The sequence below is a fragment of the Ochotona curzoniae genome, unplaced genomic scaffold (genome assembly GCF_017591425.1).
Source record: "Ochotona curzoniae isolate NIBS_2020 unplaced genomic scaffold, NIBS_Ocur_1.0 contig_2699, whole genome shotgun sequence".
Lineage (NCBI taxonomy): Eukaryota > Metazoa > Chordata > Mammalia > Lagomorpha > Ochotonidae > Ochotona > Ochotona curzoniae.
Window position 1 is genome coordinate 1,015,268 of NW_024465561.1, and position 24,220 is coordinate 1,039,487.

General features: G+C 60.5%; 2 protein-coding genes across 3 annotated transcripts; both read left to right on the forward strand.

The window, feature by feature from the left end:
- The first annotated feature begins 3,486 nt into the window (after nucleotides 1–3,486).
- LYPD5 (LY6/PLAUR domain containing 5) lies at nucleotides 3,487–5,961 on the forward strand. Its single transcript, XM_040976219.1, has 5 exons — nucleotides 3,487–3,544; nucleotides 4,531–4,659; nucleotides 4,792–4,968; nucleotides 5,079–5,225; nucleotides 5,702–5,961. Exons 1-5 carry the CDS (start codon nucleotides 3,487–3,489, stop codon nucleotides 5,959–5,961), a joined length of 771 nt encoding a protein of 256 aa, XP_040832153.1.
- Nucleotides 5,962–11,839: 5,878 nt separating this feature from the next.
- Nucleotides 11,840–22,294, forward strand: KCNN4 (potassium calcium-activated channel subfamily N member 4). 2 transcript variants are annotated; one of them, XM_040976202.1, is made up of 9 exons: nucleotides 11,841–12,201; nucleotides 14,815–14,910; nucleotides 16,176–16,603; nucleotides 17,637–17,772; nucleotides 19,799–19,909; nucleotides 20,002–20,120; nucleotides 20,375–20,444; nucleotides 21,457–21,624; nucleotides 21,784–22,294. In XM_040976202.1, the coding sequence occupies exons 1-8, from the start codon at nucleotides 12,043–12,045 to the stop codon at nucleotides 21,619–21,621; spliced, it is 1,284 nt and encodes a 427-aa protein (XP_040832136.1). In that variant the 5' UTR covers nucleotides 11,841–12,042; the 3' UTR covers nucleotides 21,622–21,624; nucleotides 21,784–22,294. The 2 variants fall into 2 exon arrangements, with proteins under 2 accessions (XP_040832137.1, XP_040832136.1); XM_040976203.1 differs by lacking the exons at nucleotides 21,457–21,624; nucleotides 21,784–22,294 and having other exon boundaries at nucleotides 11,840–12,201; nucleotides 20,002–20,155.
- Nucleotides 22,295–24,220: the final 1,926 nt, after the last annotated feature.

A 24,220-nucleotide genomic window follows, 5' to 3' on the forward strand; every position in this document is an offset into this window, starting at 1 on the left:
AAAGATTTAAAAAAATTTTTTTTTATTGGAGAGAAGCAGAGACAGAGAAAAAAGATCTTCCATCCACTGGTTCACTCCCTAAATGGTCACATTAGGAGCTGAACCGATTCAAAGCCAGGAGCCAAGAGCTTCTTCTGGGTCTCCCACATGGGTGCAGAGTCCCAAGGCTTTGAACCATCCTCAACTGCTTTCCCAGGCCACAAGCAGGGAGCTGGGTGGGAAGTGGAACTACCTGGACATGAACTGGTGCCCATATGGGATCCTGCTGCTTGTAAGGAAAAGATAAGCCAATTGAGCCATCATGCCAGGCCTTAGGACTAAGAGCATTTTTAAGTAACGAACTTTGGGGAAAGCAGGCACAAGTTGCTTCCGCATAACGTGCCTTGGCTGGAGGTGAGAGGGACGAGAAGGGTGCTCACGGCACAAGTGATTGTTTCTAGCTGGGTTGGAGTTTGGAGTCTTGCAAGTGCATATGTTAACAGGGTGGGGCGGCCTCCTGCTTTCAACATTCATAAGCAATCTTTGTGTGGCTTCCCCCGCAGTCATTAGCTGGTTACCTGTTCTTATCTCATTCCTTCCTCCACCCTTTGTCATTAATTTCAGGACATCTCAGAATTTTTTTTTTCTTGTCATCGACAATGATGACTAATGCAGCAAGACTTTGTTTCAACACTACTGAAATTTAAAATGTCATTCAACCACTCCGCCACTCCTTTTGCACGTCCAACACGCATTGGAGAATGCATCGAAAATATTTGAAGGTGTTAGATCATGAAGAATTCAGTTCCAGGCAGGAGGGGGCCTCCTAGACATTGCTCATCACATCAGTGATTTCTGTGAACTGAGGCTAGGACCCAGCACAATGGCTCAACTGGCTCATCCTCTGCCACCAAGTGCCGGGATCCCATATGGGTGCCAATCCATGTCCTAGCTGCTCTTGCTTCCCATCCAGCTCTCTGCGTGTAGCCTGGGAAAGCAGTGAAGGATGACCCAAGCCCTGGAATCCCTGCAACCACGTCAAAGAGACGTGGAAGAAGCTCCTGACTCCTGGCTTCAGATTGGCTCAGTTCTGGCCACTGCAGCCATTTGAGGAGTGAACCAGTGGATGGAAGATCTTTCATTCTCTATATTTTCTTCTCTCTCTGTAAATCCACCTTTCAAATAAAGATAACCCTTCTTCATTCTAATCCCAATTATTCTATTTCCAGCATAGTCTCCCACGAAGGCAGCTGGGGAAGCTATACATGATGGCCCAAGTGCTTGGGTCCCTGCCTCTCAGGTGGGAGACCAGAGGGGTCTCATCCCTGCCACTCAGGTGGGGACCCAGGTAGGGCTCTTGGCTCCTGATTTTAGCCTGGCCTAGCACTGGCTGTTTGTACACTTTTGGGCAATCAGCAGATGGAAAATATTTCTCTCTCTCTCTCTCTCTGTCATTCTGCTTTTCAAATAAATAAATAAATCATTTTTATTCAATTTATTTTATTTATAAAAAATATGTTTTCATTTTGGCTCATGATCTGGGGGTTCACACCTGCCCCCCTAGTTTGGCCTCTGGTGCTGGCTTTCTTCCTGGCAGAGCCCCGTGACCAGACACAGGAGGTACACGTGTCCATGAGTGTCCCCCATCTGTGTGTGTCATTTACCACCACCAGGATTCCCTCACAGGGTGCCATCATCATGACCCAATACAACCTCATGGCTTCCCAAAAGACCCCCAGCTCCCCCCACCAGAACGGGATCAGGTCTCTGCCCTCTGATTAGTACAGGGCTTTCAAGACTAAAGCACATGTTGTCAAAGTTTGGGCCAGGAGAACCGTCCAGCGCACGGAGTTATTCCGGAGTCAGAGCGCTTCTCTCTGGCAATGAGCTTGTGTTTGCTTATTGTCCCTTAATAAAGTCAGGCTCCTGCCCGCCCCCAGGAACTGGAAAGAAGGTTCTCCCCTCTCCCCAGGATTGCAGTTCTCAGGGAAGGTTCCTGGGGGCATAAGAGGGCAGTTGGATGGAGGGAGGCTGGGAGAAGGTTTAGCTACAGCTCAAAGCAGATGGAGAAACCAATTTGCAATGCTGAGATTCATAAGAAAAGGACTTGTCTCTGCCGGTGTCTGTAAGGGATACCACAGGGGGCGGTCGGAAGAGGGGGGTGGTGGTCATTTACGGAGACTGGAGGTTTATTGGTCTTGCTGCTCTGGGGGCTGGCAAGTTTCAGATGGGGGGACCCACCTCTATGAGGGTGCCCGATTGAGCTGTCTCATGACACAGACAGGGTGGGACAGAGTCCCGGGCCAGCTCGGGTCTCCCTCCTACAAAAGCCACTTAAGCCCCTGATGAAGTGGGGATCCCGATCGGCCCTCATCACCTCCCAAAGGGCCCCCCAGCCTCCAAACGCCACTAGCACACGGGTTTGGGGACCACATTTCCTACAGGTAGGCTTTGGCGTGGTGCTGGGCGGTGCCCGGTGGCCACACCAGCAGTGCTCCGAGGAAACACGAGGAACCTGGTCACACGCAGGCAAGTGGAGGGGACGGTGAAGACCCTGCCGCCGCCACAGGGCCGGCTCAGCCCTGGCCCGCAGGGGCCCAGGAGCCCGGCCCTCTGCCTGGACCCAGCGCCCACCTGTATGCTGTGCGGGAAGGGAGCTGAACCCACCCTCGTGTGTTGGTGTCTGTGTCCACATGGGTGTCCTGCGCCCTTGGGGGCTGGGATGCCCCCTGGCTGCTCGCTTTATCTCTATGATTATTTATTTTGCATTCACTCGCTAAACACAAAGGAAACTCCTTCTGGGGGTGTGCTGTTCCTCCGGGAGCCCATCTTCCCCTCTGTTTGTCGCTGTGACCACATCAGACTGTGTCTGTCCACATGGGTGACCACCTGTCTGTCCTCTCTCGGGTCTGCACCTCCTGATGCCTGTTGGTTCCTTTGGTCATTTTATCACTCTTCCCCGGCGACCCCTGAAATGCCCACAGCCTGATGGAGGAGACACACACAGCTCTGCTTGGTCAGGGTGGGCGACAAGGGAGTGCTGGAGGCTGAGCGGGGTATGGGGGCCAGAGAGGGAAGGATGACACACGTGTGTGTGTGTTGTGTGTGTGTGTTGTGTGTGTGTGTGTCCATCTCTGGCGACTTGGCCCAGGAGGGAAGCTATGTGTATCTGAGTTGGATTTGGGGTGCAAGAAGACAGAAGAAAGTTGGGGATTCCACATCCCAACTTCAGCCAGGTCAGAGTCAGGAGGAGGCTCCTCCCCCATGTGAGGAGCACAGACGTCAGACCCCAGAATGCAGGCGAACCAGGGCGCACCCTGACCCCACTGTGGTTACTAGGAGGAGACCAGCTCAGCGAGGGTGGGCGGGGGTGGAGGAACGCTGGCCAGGCTGCAGAGCCGGAGCTGAAGGCTGGGCGCCTGGGGCTGGGCAAGGAGAACCTGCCAGGCAGCACACCAGAGCGCCGGGAGCTGTCCGAGGTGTCACAGCTCAGCTACGCGGCTGGCCATGGGGGCGCCCAGAACCACGCTGCTCTGCCTCTGTGGGGCCGTGCTCTTCTGGACAGGTACCTCCAACTGCTAAATCCGATAAGAGACAGGCCTGGGGGTCAGGAGCTCTGGGTGTGAAGGAGCAGGGGCTGGGCTGGCCCCCTGGGTCTGAGGGGGAAAGGGTTGGGCTGGACCCCTGGGTGTGAGGGAAGGCTGGGGATGGACCCCTAGCTTTTGTTGTGTATCTTGGGTGTAATGCCCTGTGTGTGTGCTGTTGCTGTCACTCTCTGGGGCCGTGGGGGGTTGCATGATTCCTGGTGCCAGGCTCTGTGCCTTGGTTTGGTGGTTTAGATGGGCAGCTGCTGAGCCCTCACTCCCGGTGATGGACCCAAGCAGACATTCCGCCCGTGCTCGTGAGCGTGGCCTGGGCCTGGGTTAGCCTTTAGGTCAGCAGCTAAGTGTTTTATGCATGCATTGTGAGGGTTGACTCTGAGTATTTTTGTTTGTTGATCTGTTTATTGATTTGAAAGGCAAAAAGAGGCAGAGATGTCCCATCTGTTGGCTTATTCGTTCACATGCCCGCGACAGCCAGGCCTGGGCTAGTCCAAAGCCGGGATCCCAGAGCTCCACCCTGGGCTCTCCTGTGGGCGGCAGGGCCCCAAGACCTTGGGCTGTTACCTGCTGTTTCCTGACTTGGACCCCAGCAGGAACATAGGGGATGCGGAGGCCTGCACCGTGCTGCCTTCTCTTTTCTTACACATTTATTTATTTTTATTAGAAAGGCAGATTTACAGAGATAAGGAGAGACAACAACAACAACAACAAAATCACCTGTCCACTGGAGGGACAGACGGACAGGCAGGGCAGGAGTGAGGCACTCTCTCCTTCCTCAGAGGGCTGCGTGGACCAGGGTGGAGAACTGGAACCACCCCGTGGGGAGAGAACAAACAAAACAAAACAAAAAAGCTGGCCTGGCAGCAGGGAGGGAAGCCCTCTGCCTTCCACCCCTGCCAGGACCCCCGGCTCTGCCCAGTCCATGTGACCAGGTCACCTCATCCCCTAGGGTCGCACGCCCTGCACTGTCACAGCTTCCAGCACACCTTCTTCGGCCCCTTTGACCTCAGCAACGTGCAGTTCCCCAACCTGTCCTGCGCCTATGGGTGCTCGGAGGCCATCCTGTCCCTGGACACTGGTGAGAGGCTGGGCGAGGCCAGCAAAGGAGGGGGAAGAGGGAGGAGGGCAAGGGTCCTGCAGGGAAGGGGGGACCGGAGGAGGCTGCAGACGGGGAAGGCAGAGCCCCACGTGTCCTCCGCCCGCCCCACAGGCTACCGCTCGCCCGTGACCGTGGTGCACAAGGGCTGCTGGACCGGCCCCTACACCGGGCAGACGTACTCGAAGCAAGACGCACTGCCGCCCGACTACTCGGAGGTGCGCGGCTGCGCGACCGACTGGTGCAACAGCCACTTCCTGACCCACGAAGCCATTCCCAACCTGAGCCAAGGTGAGAGGAGAGCGCGGCCGGGACTGGCAGGGGTCGGGGCCTGCGGAGCCCTTGCTGCTGGGCGGGCAGAGAACCAGGCCCCCCACAATGGTGTCCTTGTCCTCCGGCAGCGCCAAACCCGCCGACGCTCAGCGGCACCGAGTGCTACGCCTGCGCGGGGGTCCACCCGGAGGACTGCGCCCTGGACAAGGCCCGGCGCGTCCAGTGTCACCAGGACCAGAGCGTCTGCTTCCAGGGCAACGGCCGCATGACCGTCGGTGAGGGGCCGAGGGACCGGGATGGGAGCGGGGCGGGCCGGAGGTGCAGGGCGCAGGTCCGCAGGAGGGGCGCGCCTGGCGCGGGTCTGAGGAGGGGGCGTGGCCCTGGGGGCGTGGCCCTTGGCCGAGGGCGTGGTCCTGGACCGAAGAGGCGTGGCCTGGGCTAAGTAAGAGGTGGGGCTCTAAACTGAAGAAGCTAAGGGGGCGTGGCCCCAGTTCGAGGAGGCGTGGCTTTGGGCCAGAAGGGCGGGGCTCTAACCTGAGGAGGCCCTGGAGTAAGGGGCGTGGCACCTGACTTGGGGGCGTGGCTCCAGTCTGAGGGGCGTGGCCTTGGTCTGAGGTGATGTGACTTCAGCCTAGAACAGGCACGGCTTGACCAACGAGGGAGACCAGAAATGTTAGTCTGAGGAATGTGGCCTTGACCTCCAAGGGGCAGCCGCCCCTCGGTTCTGACCCCTCCCGCTGCCCGCCCCCAGGCAATTTCTCAGTCCCCGTGTACATCAGAACCTGCCACCGGCCGTCCTGCGTCACCCAGGGCACCTCCAGTCCCTGGACAGCCATCGACCTGCAGGGCACCTGCTGCGAGGGCCAGCTCTGCAACGGAGACTCGGTGACCCAGACCTTCACCAGCGGGGCAGCTGCCGCTCGATCCCAAACACCCCATCATGGGGCCCTGCTCCTCGGGGTTTCCCTGCTCATAGGGGCCCTGGGAGGACCCCTGGGGCTCTCTGCATAGACAACCTCTCTAGAGGCCTGGGTGCAGGAGTGGCTCAAGGACAGTGGCACCCTCCTGCCTCCCTGTGACTGGCCTGGAAAGACGTCAGGGCTGCTCCCCAGCAACCCAGGGTGGGGGGACCATACCCCTCTGCCCCTCGCTCTATTCGTGTTAACACTGGATACTCCCTGGGTGCCAGCCACCACTGCACGGCGGCCCCTGCTCTGGCCCCCTCTGCTCCGGATGGAAGCTGTGTTGTCATCTCGAGCAGCAGTGTCTCAACAGGATCAGACTCTGGAGCAAGACTCCCTGGCCCCAATCCCAGCCTGCAAGCAGATGGGTGGCCAAGCTATTTCCGCTCTCTGTACCCACCTCCACACCTGTAAGGTGTGCATGGAAATAAAACCTGTGGTGATGACAAGGCCGGCTTCACGGTGGTGGGGGGGCCGTGACGAGGTGGACACGCAGCACCTGGAATGCAGCAGATGGGCAGCGTAAGGGGCTGTGGCCGTGACCTCATGCTGCAGATAACATCGGGGAGCAGGGGGAGAAAGGGGCTGTGCACGTGCATCTGGGGAGAGCCAATGAGGGCGGACCCCTACATTGTGAAACCTGTCCGTGTTAGGGATGCAATGCTTCCTGGTCCTAGAGTTAAACACCAAGCCAGGGGCAGGCGTTTGGCATGCTGGTTAAGGGTGCCTCTGGGGGCCACCACAGCCCACCTGGGAGGGCCTGATTCAACATCCCAGCTCCACTCCTTACTCCAGCTTCCTGCTGACGCACACCTCGGAGGCAGCAGTAGTGGTCCAAGAGTTAAGTTACCCAAGCGGGGCCCATGTGGAGTTCCTGGTGTCCAGCTCAGCTTGGCGCACCCTGGCTGTGCAGGCGTTTGGAGAGTGAACCAGCAGAGGGTAGCATCTCTCTCTCTCTCTCTCTCTTTCCCTTCTTGGTTGGCTGTTTATCCTGCACATGTTCTGCCATTCACTGCTCCCATCAAATGCCACACCAGTGGGACCACCTGATCTTGGAAGCCGACGAAAGCTTCGAGGCAACGCCGTTGACCAAAAATTAGTACTTGACAAGTGAATACATGAAGGGTTTTTGTTATTATTATTATTTATTTGAAAGGCAAAAAGAGAGAAGTCTTCCATCCACTGGTTCAGATGGCCGACACAGCCCAGGCTAGGCCAGGAGCCAGGGGCCGAGAGCTCCATCCAGGTTTCCCGCATGGGTGGCAGGTATCCTGAGCTGCTGGGCCATCTCCCTGAGCCTCCCAGGTGCATCAGCAGGGAAGCTGGATGGGAAGCGGAGCAGCTGGAACTCCGATATGAAGTCAGGGGTGACTTCCATGCTATACTGCAACACTGCCCCCTCTTCCTGCCGAGATGCTTTTTGATGCAATTTTGTTCAAGACTGTGTGTTTCAACATTTACATGATGAATAAGCAAACACACATCCGTGTAAGGCTTGCGTTCGTGTTCAGAACCAGAAATCCACACAGAATAAAGTTCAGCTTGAAACAAACTTTACTGGGAGCACTCCCGGACGAGGTTCACTGATCTGGCACAGACAGCGGGCCGGGGAAGTCATGCCCAGGGGACGTGAGGGGTCGTTTTGATTAGGGGGTTGTAAAGATGGGGCTTGGGGGACAAGGAATGAGCCTTATGTGGTGCTATAGAGTGCTGTGGGTTCCTTTCGAGCTTGGTGAATCCGTATGTCACTGTTTGGCGGAGGAGGGGGCTGCATTCTGCAGGTGCAGCCTTATCAGCCAGTTTCTCCACCTCCTCAGGGGCTGCTCCTCCCCGGCCCTGTCTGGGCCTTACAATAGATAACTAGGGAGAATGTGTATTATGTAAATGTGACTAAAGAGAGACCCACAGAAGCCAAAATACAGGAGGTCGGCACCAAGGACAGGGTATGGGAACTCCAGACAGCACCGCCCGCTGAGGGGGCGCCCTGCCCACCTCCAGGTCTGTGCGACACGCAAGGTTCCCTCCACAAGGTTACTGAGCAGCCCCAGGCGCCAGGCGCCCAGACCAGACGCCAGGACCTTCATGCTTAACAGACAATGAAGAAGGCAGGATCATCGATTCACAAAGCCACAAGGTCACGCTAAAGGCAAAGCAGGGAAATGGCAGCCAAGACGCTGGCCGGGCCGGGGAAGACACTGCACAGGGAACTGAAGGAAGCGAGAAAGACTCCGCGAGGAGATCCAGGCAGAGGGGGCACAAAATTCCCAAGACCCCAAGGGACAGAAGGGGGCTCGGTGGTCCAGAGATCAGCAGAAAGACCCCCAAGGCAGCAGAGCAGCCGGGCAATAATGGGAGCTTGCGGCGAGGTGTTTTAGAAAGATGGGGCGGACACCCCAAGAGAAAGGCAAAGAACAAGAGAAGGGATGAGGTGAGAGGCAAACAAGACGAAAGCAAATGACCCGGCTGCCAAGTCCAGGGTAGCATTTCTGCTAGCTGTTCCATGATCCTGCTTATCTAGTCACATGGACATGTATGGGCAGGAGTGGGGACTCGAACCTAGGCAGTCTGACATGGAATGGGGCATCCCAACTGGTATTTTTAAAGCTTTATTTATTTTTAATTGCAAATGCAGATTTACAGAAAGGACATAGATGAGAGGAAGAAAGAACTTGCATTTGCTAGTTCACTCCCCAAATGGCCATAAGGACTGGAGCTGAGTCGATCAATGCCAGGAAACAGGAGCTTCTTCCAGGTCTCCCAGGGGGTGCAGGGTCCCAAAGCTGTGGGCCATCGTGTACTGCTTTCCCAGGCCATAACTAGGGAGCTAGATGGGAAGTGGAGCAGCCAGGACACGAACTGGCACCCATATGGGATCCTTGCACATGCAAGACAGAGGATTAGCCAGTTGAGCCACCGCGCCAGCCTCACAAGTGATAGCTGAACTGCAGCATCTTAGAGGTCCCACGGGGCCCCCAGCCATCGAAGCTTGGGTCTTGAGCTTGGGTCTGTCTCTAAGTCCGTTCTATTGAAGAGCAGTTCACTAGCCCGGTATCTTAGACCCACAGGACTGCGTCGGAAGTGCGCCTGCAGTCCTCGGAGCCACCACGCGGTGGCAGTAGGCCCATGTCCTGGCTCTCCCGCGCTCGGCCTAGCGGACTGCGGACCGCTGTGCCCGCACAAGCCTGTCCTTCTCCACCCTACTGCCCCAGGCCCAGTCCCGCCTTTCCCTGCCAGCCCCGGGCGACCAGTGACCTTTCCGCCGGAGACACCCGCTTCTTCACTCCCCTGCACCAGCCTGCCCAGTTAAACAACTCTTTGTCCTGGGCCCCTTCCGGCAGACGCCGGAGGCACCTGGGTCTCTTCCAGGCCCGGAGATGGGGCTGAGAGGAAGGTGCGGCAGTTGGGACCCGGCCAGGAAAAAGACCTGCCGACCCTGCCCTCTGCTTTCACTCTTCCTGCACCCAAAGTGTGGGTTCCGCCCCTCCTCCCTCACACCTAGGGGTGCAGCCCCAGCCCCTCCTCCCTCACACCCAGGGGTCCAGCCCCTCCTCCCTCACACCCAGGGGTCCAGCCCCTCCTCCCTCACACCCAGGGGTCCAGCCCTGGCCTCTCCCTCGCTGTGATTTGGTACTGGTCCCAGCACCTCCCTGAGCCCCTCCGACTGGGCACCGGGGCCTCTGACATCTCCACATTTCTTCCCTTCCATTCACAGAGACCCCTCTCCGTGCCCTCCCTCCAGGGCCGACCAAGGCTGACTCACAGGAAGCTCTGGGGCCTGAGTCACCCCCGCCCCTCCCTGGGCTGCAGGAGCAGTTTCCCACCCGCTGCTCTCAGTAACCTGGACCTGGGCCTGGAAGCAGGTGCCAGTCCTGCCCCCGACCCCTGGACCCCACCTGGCATCTGTGCTGGCCTCCACCGCCTGTCTCTGCTCTCACTGTACCTCACCCTGACTGCTCGGGAACAGTTCTCCGTGGGTCTCCCTCTGGCTGTCCTACTCCTCGGCCTCTGTGGGGAAGTGGGAGTGGGACCAGCAGGGGCAAGCCTGGCTGCAGAGGGAGACGGAGGCAGGGACCAGCACGGAGAGGTCCAAGGGAGGCAGGGAGGCTGACAGGGATTCAACAGGAGACACGGCTGGGCACCCAGGGGCTGCAGTCAGGAGCAGAGGCAGACAGGCAGCTGGGACTGGACAAGGTCATGGCCAGGCAGAGCCAAGAGAGACGACCACAAAGGAGTGGCTGGTGAGGGGAAGGCTGAGAGACGGAGTGAAGGCAGAGCCTGACCAGGTAGGAGCCCCAAGAACCACAGAGGCAGGGAGCGTCGCGGGGGCCGGGCCCAGCCGTGAGGGAGGGCAGCCAGCGGGCAGGGCCACCCCCAGCCACTGCAGGGCGCCTGTGGCAGCAATTTCCTTTTGCAGGAGCCACGTGTGGCGTCTGCGTGCACCTAGGTGTGTCCCGCTCCTGTCGCTGTCTCATCCAAGTGGGTGTCAAGGGTGTGCCCCCGGGTGGGGCAGCCGCCCTGTCCCCCGAGCATGCCTCTGTGTGTGGCCTCTTCTCCTGTGCTGCAGGCAAGTCTGTCCCCCTCGAGGCCAGCCTGCTAGGGTCCCACATGGCCCACCAGGACAGGATGGGGTCAAGTCCCTCTTGGAGTGGCCACTAGCTGGGTAGCGCATGAGCTGAGTGCGTGCACCTGGGCCCAGTGTCCTGTGTCACCATGTCAGCGTGTACCCACGTGTGACCTGTCACTGCCTGTTTTGTGCGTTGCTCTGTATATAGGCTTGGCGTGTATGGCAGAGCGTGTCTGTGAAATGACGTGCATCTCACATTACGTGTGTGTCCCCAAGAGGAACCTCCCTCTTGTCCCCCAAGTTGCAGCTTGGTGCCCCCACTCAGGTGTGTCATGTTGGTGTGGCTCTCTGGCGTGCTGTCCCCCTTGACACAGTGGCAAGCCCATGTCTTGCGGGTCACAGCGGTGGTTTGGGGGACATGTCATGTACAAGAGCGTGTGTGTGTGTGTCCTGGGGAACAACATGTTGTTACACTTCTGTGGATGAGCGTGTGTGGCAGTGTCTGTGAGGCCCATGCCCGACGGGAGGTAACAGGTGGCATGGCAGCTGCGTAGGGGGGCATAGATGGGAATTGGGCAAGGATTGGGGGCCAGAGGAGACGACACGTGTCCCCCTCTGTCTAAGCCCGTTCTCCTCCCTTGGGGTACCACCATGGCCTAAAAATCCCTCCTCGGCACCCAACTCTGACTCTGGGTGGACACTCCCCAGGTGTCTCCACAAGCCACTGTCCCCGGTAAGCTCCACCCACCCAGGCTGATGGCCCATGTGGACTCCATCACACGTGCCCGGGCAGCAACGGGGGTGTACTGCAAGTCATGCTCAGGGGGGCACCTGTGTGAGTGTGCCCCCTGTGGGTGACCAGGGCTGCCATGGATGAGTGCATCCTTACAGGCGTTCTGTGTGCAAGGTGGGTGTGTCATCGCACTCACACGTGGTGGTGTGTCTGCGTGGCACGCCATCCATGGGTGTCTGTGTGGCCACAGGAGTGCATCAGTGGGTGTGGTGAGGTTGGGGGTGAGGGGCCCCGAGAAAGTTGTGTGGTGACATCTGTGGTCTGGCTGAAGTGCAGCGTGTGGCATGCCGTGGTGGTGTGAGTCAGCCCCAGGCAGACTATGTTGTGTGCTCGGGCGGTGTGTGGTGCCGGGTGGTGTCCGGGCGTGGTGGCTGGAGGGCTCGAGTCACAGGCGCAGGTGGCGCGGGCCGTGTGTCCTTCTGTGTGACTTTCCCCACGTGGATGGACGGATGCCTCTTGCCTGTCTAGCCCCAGAACACACCCCAGCCCCTCCTTAGTTCAGGAAGGAGCGGGGGGGGGGGCAGAGCTGGGGAGCCTCCCCTTACCCAGGGGCCTCCCCGCCCTCCCCGCCCTGCCCAGCCGTTACCACTCCCCAGCGGGCACAGGGCTGCCGGCTGCGCCTCGGAGCACAGTCCCAGAGGCGCGGAGCCGAGGGCCCGGCGACCTGCCCACGACCTGCCCCGCGCGCACCAGCCACGGTGGCTGCCCTTTGCGTGCTGCGGGGTAGGGGGCCCTGGGCAGGAAGCTGGCTGAGCCCCAAGACCCCGGGGGCCATGGGCGGGGAGCCGGTGCCTGGCCTGGGGGCTCTGCGGCGGCGAAAACGCTTGCTGGAGCAGGAGAAGTGGCTGGCGGGCTGGGCGCTGGCGCTGGCGGGAATTGGCATAGGACTCATGGTGCTGCACGCTGAGATGCTGTGGTTCGGGGGCTGCCCGGTGAGTGGAGGGAGCCCTTGGCCTTGGGGGGCAGGCAGGAGGGGAGTGGGCTGGAATAGAGGTGGCTGCAAAGGAGGAGGGGCTGGGACCCCTGAGTCACGGAGGAGGGGCTGCGGGGTAGGGTGTCCTGTCTGGAAGAGCAAAGCACTTGGGACCCCCAGCATCTGTGTCCTTGCGGATATTACCATGGACTGGCTAGCAGTCCAAGGGTCCCTGCAGGCAGGGCCAAGGCTAAGCTGGTAGCCCTAGGTTTGGTGAGGGAGGGGGAAGAGAGAGCCGGCGTGCTTCCAGTAGGCGGTGGCGCCTCACTGCTTATCTGACCTCCAGCGTTTACCCAGTGCCCCAGCTGCACAGGGCTTAGCCCAGGAGAAAGCGGCTGGTTGGGGTGGTGGTGGAGGGGAGGGAGCGGAAGACCCAGCCTCCAGCCCTCCCCCATGCAACCGCCACCGCTAAGAAGCTCAGTCATCCCCCCTCACATACACACAGGCACACACTACCAACCACCGCCAAATCCACCTGCTCTGCCTGGGAGAAGACACAGGAATTGTTTCATGATGCCCCTAACTTCTGGGTCCAGGGGGCAGGAGGGGCTGGGGGTCTGGACTCCTGAGTCTGTGAGGCAAGGAAGCTTAGGAAGCCTGGGGTAGGGGGTGGGCAAGGGTTTTGAGGGCTGGCGGGGAGTCACAGGGGGCCCAGGTGGAGCCAGGACAAGTCCTGGCAGCTGCTGGCACATTCCAGCCAGGCTCCGGCAGCCATGGGGGCAGGTGGAGGACAAGGGTCAGTGGGTGGCTTGAGATGGGGAACTGGGGGATGGCGGACAGAAACCTGTCTGGGGCAAGGGTTGCAGAACTGGGCTGGTGGCAGGAGTGGGGACAGAGATGGGGAGACTGGATCCCATCCCGAGAAAGTGTGGCTCCAAGATGGCCTTGTGGGGTGGGGGAGTGGGCAGCTCTGAAGGGACCAGGAGCCACACTGGAGGGTCAGGGCAGGCCAGCTTCCTCTGGCCAAGGCCAGGGCAGCGGCGCTGAGGGGGTGGGGCCGGCAGAAGCCCAAGCCAACAGGAAGCATGGCTGAGCCCTACCCGCTCACTACCGCTCCCAAGCTTCAGCGCCGCGCCCAGCAGAGGAGGGGGGCACTGTGGCCTCAGTGCATGGCAGGAGACAGGAGTCCCACCTGCCCCTTCCCCTAGCTCTCCCCGTTCCCACCTCTCATTTCCTTCCTCCACCACCTACCAGGTGCCCCCTGCTTCCACCAGCAAGATCTCTGAGCTTTGGTTTGCTCCTCTGTAAACTGGGGGTGAGGAATAAAGAATAGGACTCCAAGGGTCCCCTCGGGTCCCACTGACTGCCTTGAAAGCAATCACCCTCCCTCCCACTATCATTTTGCCAGAATCTAGGCAACTGCTAGAGGGAAAGGGGCTGGAGGAGATGCAGGTGCCCTCGGAAGGCTGGCATGGGCTGGGGTGGAGGGACAGAGAGAGAGAGAGACAGAGAGACAGAGATGCACTCAGGTGCAGTACGCTAGAGAGAACCGTTGACAAATCCCCTGAGAGACAGAGAGAGAGAAAGTGCAGAGACCCTACAAACACGAATGAATGGAGACAGGACAGGGAGATTCAGAGACCGGAGCACAGATCAGGTGCATGGGTCCAGGATTTGGGGGTGGAGGGCCTGGAAGAGCAGAGAGAACAACAGTGTGGGGTTGGGGGTGCTGGGGGCACCAGGGCAGTGGGGTCAGCATTGAGGCACCCAAGACAGAGGCTGGGAAGGATGAAGGGGGTGGGGAGGGCTGGGGACAAGAGTGCTATTGTTCAAGGAAGGGGATGGGGAGGCCGCTCAGGGCCGGAAACTGGCCCTCTTCCCCCTACTGGAGGAGGGACCCGGCCCAGGGCGGGGAGCTGGCAGCCCTAGGGAGAAGCAGGTGCCTGGCCGGGGCTGGCAAGGTGGGAACTCCTGCTGCCTCCTCTCCTCATGACATCCCAGGGAATCCAGGAGTGCCAGTCCCCTCTTGACCCTTTCCTTCAGAATTGCAGATTCTTCCAAAGCCTCGCTACTCTGAGAGAAGACGGGGTAACGCTACTGTGTGCTTCTGGCCAGATCAGCCCTGGGCTCAGAGCCAGGAGAGCAGGAAGGGGCTGGGGGGCAGGTGCAAGGGGTAGGCTCACGCCTGCTGAGGGGGCTGAAATGGGCATCTCAGGGACCCAGCCCTCTGCCCGAAAGCTCACTGAGTCCTTGGCAGGTGAATAGCAGCTTCTGGGGTTTTCTGGAATTCTAGGGCAGAAGCAGGAGGGTAGGAAGGGAAATAGGGGGGTGGGTATGTATTTTTCTAGATACACACACACCAGGGAGCTCTTTGCAATGAGGAAAGATGCAGGCAGATAAGAAGGAATGGGAATTCCAAGAGTTCCCTTCAGAGGGTCAGCCCGAGGGCCAGAGGATTATCCCACTGGGAAGCAGGAGTGTTCTCTCCCGGGGGACCCCTTGATGGCTCAGAGACTCCCCCAGCGTGAGATGGGGGAGTTTTGCATTTGTGTCGGGGCGGGGGTGGCAGAAGACTGGGGGTCAGGCAGGGTCAGTAGGGGAGCCTGATCCTAACTTCTGCCTCCTCCCACAGTGGGCCCCCTACGTGTTCCTGGTTAAATGCATGATCAGCATCTCCACCTGCTTGCTCCTTTGCCTCATCGTGGCATTTCATGCCAAAGAGGTTCAGGTAGGGAAGCACCCACTGTACCCTGGGAACCCACCAAGCCCTGGCCGCCTGCACAGCTCCCCCCGACCCCTGCCGGCAGTCCCACCAAGCCCTGGCCGCCTGCACAGCTCCCCCCGACCCCTGCCGGGAGTCCCACCAAGCCCTGGCTGCCTGCACAGCTCCCCCCGACCCCTGCCGGGAGTCCCACCAAGCCCTGGCTGCCTGCACAGCTCCCCCCGACCCCTGCCGGGAGTCCCACCAAGCCCTGTCCACCTGCACAGCTCCCCCCGCCCTGCCTGATCCCTGCCACCAGCCCCAGGATCCCCCACCGAGCTCTGTCCGCCTGCACAGCTCCCCCCCCCCGACCCCTGCCGGGAGTCCCACCAAGCCCTGTCCACCTGTACAGCTCTCACTTTCTTCTTCCTCCTTACCCCAGAAGGAAGGTCCTGTTAACTGACTGACTCAGACTCACACCCAGAACAGCCAGAGCTTCATGGGGATGCCCCGGTCTCCTCCCACCCGCCCCCAGCCGCCCCTGCAGCCCCCGTGCCCTTGCTGTGCCTCCCCCCACAGCCTCCTGCCTGGCCCTGCCTTGCCTCTTCCCTCTGCGTGTCTATCTCATCCAGTCCCCGGTCAGCACCCACTCCTAACTGCCCCACCCACCCACTCGGGAACCCTTCCCATCCCTATCCCTCCCTCCGCTCCCTGCCCTCTCCTGGCTCCACCTCCTCCAGATTTGCCTATAAAATAGGGATTAACGGCCTGGGCCATTCCTTCGAGGTGACACCCAGGGTAGTGGCCCAGGGAAAGAGGCACTCAATACAAAGCAGCCATTGTTACTGTGGCACAGCCAGTGGCTGGCTTTGTGGCCCAATGTGCTGTGGCCTCACCTGAGGGACCTGGGTCTGTCTCTTAAAAAAAAAAAAAAAAAGGAACAATGGAAGGAATATCGGTGTCACCAGGTTGCCTGCTGGCTTTGTCACCATGGCGTCATCACCGACGTGAGGGTCCCCAGGACATGGGGTGGGTGGGAGAAGGTGTGGAAGTCACCTCCTGGGATCCAAGGATGCACACAGCAGGTTCCCAAGAACAAGGGATCAAACTTCTTCAAGTCCCTCGCCCTCCTCCTTCCCGGCGCCCTGGCCCCACGCCTGGGCTGCGCTATCTTCCTCCCTCCCTCCCTGTCTCCGGGACTGGGCGGGCGCCCATCTTATCTCGGGGTGCAGACGGGGTGGGCGGGCCGCCGCCTGACCCCTACCTACTCCCCACCCCTACTTTCCCGGCAGCTGTTCATGACGGACAATGGGCTCCGCGACTGGCGCGTGGCGCTCACCGGGCGGCAGGCAGCGCAGATCCTGTTGGAGCTGGCGGTGTGCGGGATGCACCCGGCCCCGGTGCTGGGCCCTCCGTGCGCGCTGAGCTCCAGGGCGCAGGTGTCGGCCACGCAGTCCTGGCCAGCTTTCTTGGACCAAGGCGAGGCGCTGCTGTCGTTGGCCATGCTGCTGCGCCTGTACCTGGTGCCCCGCGCAGTGCTGCTGCGCAGCGGCGTCCTGCTCAACGCCTCTTACCGCAGCATCGGCGCCCTCAACCAGGTCCGCTTCCGCCACTGGTTCGTGGCCAAGCTGTACATGAACACGCACCCCGGCCGCCTGCTGCTCTGCCTAACGTTGGGCCTCTGGCTCACCACCGCCTGGGTGCTGTCGGTGGCTGAGAGGTGAGCACCTGCGGGATACCTCGAGCTAGGGTTGCCCTGCCGCTCGCTGCCCACATTTCTTCTTTTCTTGGCTGAAGAGTGGCCAACCAGCCTTTCTGCCACATGCAGCCTTCTGCCCGCTCCTCCCCCCGCCCCCGCCCCGCCTGTGCCTCAGTTTTCCAGGCACCTGTTTAGCCTTACACCTGCCTTGGAACAAAAGTATAAGGGGCAGTGCAGGTACTTGCTGCGACCTTGGGAAGCCACTCAGAAAGGAGTCCCTTGCCAGGGCCTGGGACCAGATTCCTGACTGCAGACCAGGAGCTGTGTCACCTGAGGCCCCACCTCCTTCCTGGCGAGGGTGGGGGAGGGAAAGGTATTGGACCCTTTGGGAGCCACAGTTATGAAAGAATTGTATGAAACGTCAGGCACAGCGTGGCTCAGGGCTGGCAGTGGTACCTGGGAGCTCGCTGCAAATGCAGGTTCCCAGGCCCCCTCTAGTCAGAATACACCCAAAGGTCCTGGTGGGGACCTTGTAAGTTCTTCCTGTAACTGCAATGCTCACACAGTCTGAGAACCTCCAGGTTAGCTCAGCAGGTGTAGGATTCTTAAGACAGAAATTGAAAACAATCTGGCCGAGTCTCAGTTTTCTCACCTGTAGAATGGCTGTTTGATTCTTCCATTTCTGCAAAATAGAAAAAAAAAGAGAGAGAGAAGAGAGTACTTCCGTCTTTAGCAGGTGCACTCCCGGATGCCTGCGGCAGCCCAGGCTAGCTTAGGCTGATGCTGGAAATGGCAAATGCCACCCTGCCCCCCGTTGAGCCATCCCCACCACCTCCCAGGGGGCTGAGGGGAAGCTGGCACAAGGAGCAGGGCTGGGACCACAGGGACCCTGGGGCGGGGGAAGCACAGACTTGAGAATGGCCCCAGGGCATGCTGTCCAGCGTGGCTGAGCATGATGCCCGGGTCCCACGGTGGGCAGGGCACCAGGAGCCCGGAGCAGCCTGACCAACCGGGACTGTGGGGCTCTGGACACTGACCACCCCGCTGCCCGTAGGCAGGCAGTGAATGCCACCGGGCACCTGTCGGACACACTGTGGCTCATCCCTATCACGTTCCTGACCATCGGCTACGGGGACGTGGTGCCGGGCACCATGTGGGGCAAGATTGTGTGTCTCTGCGCGGGTGTCATGGTGAGTGCCCCCGGCCCCTCCACCTGTACTCACACAGCCTCACAACCTCCTTTCAGACCAGAGTCCTGCCCAAGCCCGCCCTTTCTCTATCCAGGCCAGCACCCAGGCCTTTGACTGCCACACGCCCTGTTTGCCTCCAGACCCACCAGCCTCGCCTGCCACCCCACCCCCTCCACCATGCAGGCCCCTCTAGCAGCCAAGGTCCACTCTCCCAGCCTCTCTCCAGGGGTCTGTGGAGTACCCGCTCGAGGATGTTGGTAGGAAGGTTGGGTAAAGGAGGCACCTCCTAGTTGGGGTGCCTCAGCAAGCACCCCATCACCTCTGTGCCTGGAGCAGCTCAGCCGTAACAGGAGGGGGCCCACACTGTCACACCCGTGGGGAGCTGTCAGGGTGATAAAATGAGATTGCTCTGCTCAAGGGCTCCCCAGCATCCAGCACAGAGGAAGATGCGCTCCAAAAGGGAGGCTGCATCCAGCCACCCCCACTCCGGTCCTGTCACCTCAAGGATGAGCCTCAGGCTCCTCAGCCTCCCTCACCTGTGTCCCAGCACCCTGTGCCTCCCCCCAGGCCCGCCCACCCAGGGCCCAGCACCCTGTGCCTTCCCCAGCACCCTGTGCCTCCCCCCAGGCCTGTCCACCCAGGGCCCAGCACCCTGTGCCTCCCCCTAGGCCTGTCCACCCAGGGCCCAGCACCCTGTGCCTCCCCCCAGGCCCACCCACCCAGGGCCCAGCACCCTGTGCCTCCCCCAAGCCCACACACAGGGTCCAGCATCCTGTGCCTCCCCCCAGGCCCACCCATCCAGGGCCCAGCACCCTGTGCCTCCCCCAGGCCCACACACAGGGCCCAGCACCCTGTGCCTCCCCCCAGGCCCACCCACCCAGGGCCCAGCACCCTGTGCCCCCCCAGGCCCACACACACAGGGCCCAGCACCTGGTGCCTCCCTCCAGACCCACCCACCCAGGGCCCAGCACCCTGTGCCTCCAGGCCCACACACAGGGCCCAGCACCCTGTGCCTCCCCCCAGGCCCACCCACCCAGGGCCCAGCACCCGGTGCCTCCCTCCAGACCCACACACAGGGTCCAGCACCTGGTGCCTCCCTCCAGACCCACACACACAGGGTCCAGCACCTGGTGCCTCCCTCCAGACCCACACACAGGGTCCAGCACCTGGTGCCTCCCTCCAGACCCACACACACAGGGCCCAGCATCCTGTGCTTCCTCACAGGCCTGCCCACACAGGGGGCCCAGTACCCTGTGCCTTCCCCCAGGACCCCCCATTCAAGGGTCGTAACCTGTACCTCACCCAGGGCCCAGCACACTGTGCCTTGGCCTTCCCCTCCTCACAGGTTGGGGTCCCCTCTGCTTTAGGAATCTCAGCCACCAGCTCGCACCCCCTGGTGGTGCCCCAGGAAGGGCAGGCTGAACCTCTCACCCAGGCTTTGAGTCTCCCCAGGGGACAGACGGTGGGGAGGCAGAGAGATTGACGCCACTCTGGAAAGGTCAAGGGTTCTCGGTTTGACTGAAGATGCTTGGACCGAGAGAGAGCCTGAGCACACAGCTGAGTCCTGATGGGCTGCTGGCTGGCGGGTCCCAGGCACGGGCAGAGGCAGGGGTGTCAGTTCACACTTTGTATGTAGTCTCTGTGCTGATGCCTTCCCAGGCGTCCACTTAGGGGACCCACTGAGTGACAGTGTGTCAGCGTTACAGATGAGAAAGTGAGACTTGAGGGGTCTGGCAGCTTGCTCAGAGCCGGGCTTGGAGCCACGCGGAGCTGTGTCCATCCTCCTGAATGGTGGACAGGGCTGAGGGGGAACTTTGGGGACCTTCAGGAAGAAGCAGAGCTCATGCATGCCATGGGACATCTCGCATCTGGGAGAAGGAAAGCAGGGGAGACAACAGGAGGAGGCCGCCCTTGCTGCAAGGTTCCTGGGTGGGATGGAGGAACGGAGGCCTGGGACCAGGGCTGTGGGAGCCGTGGTGCTGCTCTGCGCCCCCTGAGTCCCGGCGGGGCTGGGTCTCCTTCCCAGGGGGTGTGCTGCACGGCGCTGCTGGTGGCAGTGGTGGCCAGGAAGCTAGAGTTCAACAAGGCTGAGAAGCACGTGCATAACTTCATGATGGACATCCAGTACGCCAAGGAGGTGAGCGGCAGGGACGGCGACCCGCACAGGCACGGAGGGCAGCAGGGAGCAAGGGTCCCCTGCCAACCCGGCCGCCGCTCCCGCTGCTGCAGATGAAGGAGTCGGCGGCCCGGGTACTGCAGGAGGCCTGGATGTACTACAAGCACACGCGCAGGAAGGACGCGGGGGCCACTCGCAGACATCAGCGCAAGCTGCTGGCCGCCATCCACACGTGAGGGCCGCTCTGCGCCTGTCCCCGCCCCCGGGGTGCGTGGGCGTGCTGGTCCTGTAGGCCTGCGGGATGGGCCACCTGGAGTGCGGCTGTGCGTGGTCTGGGGGGAGGGAGGGCTAACCAGGAGTTGTCCCCCAGGCATGGGCTCCCGCACCTGCAGCCGTTAGGGAATCGTCCCTCTTTGTGCCCCTCTGCCCCACCAGGCCCTAGTTGGGGGCTCACAGGGGGGACCCGGGCGATTTTCTCCCCGACAGATTCCGCCAGGTGCGGCTCAAACACCGGAAACTCCGGGAACAGGTGAACTCCATGGTGGACATCTCTAAGGTACTGGGCATTGTTGGGGGGAGGAAGCGAAGTTTGGGGCAACTGACTGGGGAGATGTGGCCGTACAGAAGGCGGGGGGGGTGGGGACTGGCACACCGCGGTACCCAGCAGAGGTTAACCTTCCCGGAAAGCAGGCAGGAAAAGACCGACTGGAATGAAGCCATCTAGAGCTTTCTGACACTTGCACACAGTGCCCAGGTCCCTGTTAAATTAAGAGAAGAAGATTGTACAGAGAACTCGGTGTTTGGTTTCAAATTATCTTTATTGTCTGATTGCTTACATGCAGACGGATATAAAATTCTTTCCGACTGCGACTCTTATACAATAAAACCAAAGCAAATTTACAAAGCGAGTTCAAACAGAAAGGGCAAAGCCAATAAGATTCAGATTTATGACACCTCCAGTTGAGGCTGTGCTGCTCCCTCTGTGTTAGGTGTGGGGGTGCCTCTGGCGGGTGGGGTAGGGTGTCTCCACCTCCCATCCTCCCTCTGTGACCTCAGCCCCCCTTCCCTGTCCCCCTCCCCGCAACAAGCTCAAGGTCAGCCGGTGACCATCAGTCAACACTTCCAGCCCGTTTGGCTAACAGTGCCTTTTGCACATCCGGTGGCCTTTGCAGTTTCTCATTAGCCCGCGACAGTTCAAACAGTGGTCCTTGGCACCCACGCCACAGTAAATATGGTCGCGGAAGCAAACTCACCGCAGGCTCCCCAGTGGAGGTGGTAGCCCGGAGGTGCCATGGTGGGAAGGTCCCCACGCACACAGCTCCCAGGAAGGATGGTCTGAGCTGTGCATCCAGGTAGCACCAGCTTCCCAGCCATTTAACCCAGGTGCTGTGGGTGGCGAGTCACTGAGCTGACCCATGCTTCAGTTTCTTCAAGCTCTAAGATGGGCTGGATAGCTGGGGCTCGGCCGAAGCCAGTACAAGACATCAGATATCCCCGACTGTGACCCCTCGGGTGCTGGCCGACGCCTGGCTGCCCACCTCACCCGGCCCGCCCCTCTGCCCGCGCAGATGCACATGATCCTGAGTGACCTGCAGCTGGGGCTCAGCACTTCGCACCGGGCTCTGGAGAAGAGGATGGATGTGCTGGCGGGGAAATTGGACACGCTCACCGAGCTGCTGGGCACTGCCCTGGAGTCCCGGCAGCTGCCAGAGCCCGGCCAGGAGGCCACGTAGCGGGTGAGGGGGCTGCAATGGCTGGCACCTTGTCTCTGGGGGTGGGGCCCTGTCCACTCTAAAGCTCTGTGCAAATGTCCACCTGCACCCTAGCTCCTATGTGCCCTCTGCTTCCTGGCTGGCCTGGCTGCCCCTGCATCAGTCCCCATCCCCCCTCCTCAGGATCCACGCAGGCAGAATCGGGCTCGTAGCCGCAGGCCTGAGGCCAACGACGATGATGTCTGCCCTGCCACTCCTGACCCGGCACCATGAGGAAACCACGAGAACCCGAGGGGGTCCTGTCTGCCTAGGGATGGGGCTGACTTGGTGATGGCTGTTGGAGGGCTCCCTGTCTGAAGTGGGGAGGGGGAGCCATGGCCCAGCCAAGTCCTCAAGGGGCCCAGCATCCTGCTGGACAGGACCCGGGCTTTGCAGTTACAGGTGGAGCTGCCTGGGGTGGACGAGGGCACTGGGGGTTTCCAAAGCCCAGGTCTTGGGGCAGCTTCACTCCCCCACTGAAGGGCAGAGCCAAAGGACCTGGGTCGGAGGCCTGGGCAGGCAAGAGGTGACACCCCTGGTGGGACAGTGAGGAGGACACTGTATTTGGGAGCAGATCTGGTGGGGGAGGAAGGGGTGTACCCCACTCCCTCCTGTGCTTGTTCCTGTTCTTTGCAATAAACGCAAATGAAAGCCAGGAGAGCCCCCTGCTCCGTTCTGGGCGCTACAAACTGCTGGGTCACCCAGGGGTAAGGCCCCTGTGCTGCGTTTCCCAAAAACAGCATTCTACCTGACGGGCACTGCTGGCTTGCGCAAGGGCTTGGCTTTCCTGGACCCCGGTCCAAATGCTGGTTCTGCCGTCTCCTGGCTGTGTGGCCCTGAGCAGTCGACTTCACCTCTCTTGGGAAGCGAACTCTGCAGTGAAGTTTAAAACGAGGAGCAACGTTCGAGAACATACCGGTCGCCCACCCAGGGCCACAGCTCTCCTCACTGCCACCCCACATCTCAGCGGGACTTCCTTCCAAAAGTTTGTGGAAATGTGCTTAATGAGAAAACGCGGCAAGGTTTTTGACACTTTTCTTCTGGGCCGGCGCAATGGCTTAGAGTCCGCACCTTGCAAGTGCTGGGATCCCATACGGATACCAGTTCATGTCCCAGTTGTTCCATTTCCCATCCAGATTCCTGCCTGTGGCCTGGGAAAGCAGTTGAGGATGGTCCAAAGCCTTGGGGCCCTGCACCTGTGTGGGAGACCTGGAGGAAGCTCTTGGCTTTGGGTTGGCTCAGCTGGGCCATTGTGGCCATTTGTGGAATGAACCAGTGGATATCTCGCCTTCTCTCCATAAATCTGATCTGCCCTTCCAATAAAAACAAACAAAAAATTTTAAGAAGAAATCGATCTTTTAATTCCATTTTTTTTCACGGCCTTTCATATTCAGTTAAGGACTGGCTCGGGGGGGGGGGGGTGGCGCAAGGCAGGCGCTGGCACCTGTAGGCCCTGCTGTGCGCCCTGCTGCCCAGCCCCACTGCTGGGAGCCAGCGGCTTAGGTTTTTGGGGAGCTGGGCCTGGCCTGGCCCCAGCCACAGGGGCCCTCCCTGCTGAGTCAGGGGCGAGTGGCCCGCCCCAGGGGCTGGAGCCCAGCCGGGTCCTGATTCATCCCATTTCCCTTGTTCGGAGGGGAAGCCCAGGCTGCGAGTCATCCCAGCCTGAGCTATCTTTGGATTTCCCTAAAGCTGGCCTGGGCCCACCCACAGCCACGCGTCGCCCGGAGAGGGCCAAGAAGGTCCTCCCACCCAGTGGTGCCCCCTAGCCTCCTCCCAGCCCCCCTTCCTCTGGGACTGGCCAAGCCTCCTTCCTCTGGCATAGACCCTTCGGTGGGTCTCGGCTCGGATGTCCTCCTCCTCCAGGAAGCCTTCCTTGAAGATCCCACAGCCCCAGACACCAGGGATGATCACACAGGTGCCCTGCTGACCTCTCCAAGGGAAGCAGAGTGTGCCCGCTGCTGGCCCCGTGTCACTGATGAGGAGACTGAGTCACGGGACAGAAACCTGCGCAAAGCCCAGCTACGAGGTTGGGTGGAGGCAGGCTAAGCGGCAGGCAGGCAGGTGGGCTCCAGGCCCCACACCCCCAGCCCAAGCCAACACTTCTGAAGCCTGAGGTGGAGTGGGAAAGCAGTGGGGTTGGGGGGAGACTGCAGGCCGGAGTCAGAGGGCCCAGTCCCCAGGGCGCCCAGCCTGTGGTACCCTCTGGCTACTTCCTCTCCTCCTGTGCTCCCTCCCGATCAGGAACTGGGTGAGGGGAAATGGGGTGCAGGGAGGAGGTGGGTGCTTGCCCAGAGTCCTACAGCCAGGCTCCGCCTCTTCCCTATGCTGCCCCCAGGGCCTGCCTAACACCATCACCCAGCTGGGCCTGCCTCCCACCCCCTGCTTTTTTATGGTGCTTACTGAGCACACACATTGTAGATGAAATCTCAGAGAACTACAAACCCACTCACCTAACAGCCCACATTTGACTCTAGCTAGACGCTCTCAGGCCTCCGAGGTCTGCACCCTTCTGTACTTGACCTCACTCAAGCGATAACTCCCCCTCAAGAATGGATAAGTGTTTTCGCTGTGGGGTCCCCTA

Coding starts and splice junctions, on each gene's coding strand:
- KCNN4 (XM_040976202.1), top strand. CDS start 12,043: ATGGGCGGGGAGCCGGTGCCTGGCCTGGGGGCTCTGCGGCGGCGAAAA. Junction 12,202..14,814: donor TGTGGTTCGGGGGCTGCCCG/GTGAGTGGAGGG, acceptor CTCCTCCCACAG/TGGGCCCCCTACGTGTTCCT. Junction 20,121..20,374: donor CTGCTGGCCGCCATCCACAC/GTGAGGGCCGCT, acceptor TCTCCCCGACAG/ATTCCGCCAGGTGCGGCTCA.
- LYPD5 (XM_040976219.1), top strand. CDS start 3,487: ATGGGGGCGCCCAGAACCACGCTGCTCTGCCTCTGTGGGGCCGTGCTC. Junction 4,660..4,791: donor CATCCTGTCCCTGGACACTG/GTGAGAGGCTGG, acceptor CCCGCCCCACAG/GCTACCGCTCGCCCGTGACC. Junction 4,969..5,078: donor CATTCCCAACCTGAGCCAAG/GTGAGAGGAGAG, acceptor GTCCTCCGGCAG/CGCCAAACCCGCCGACGCTC.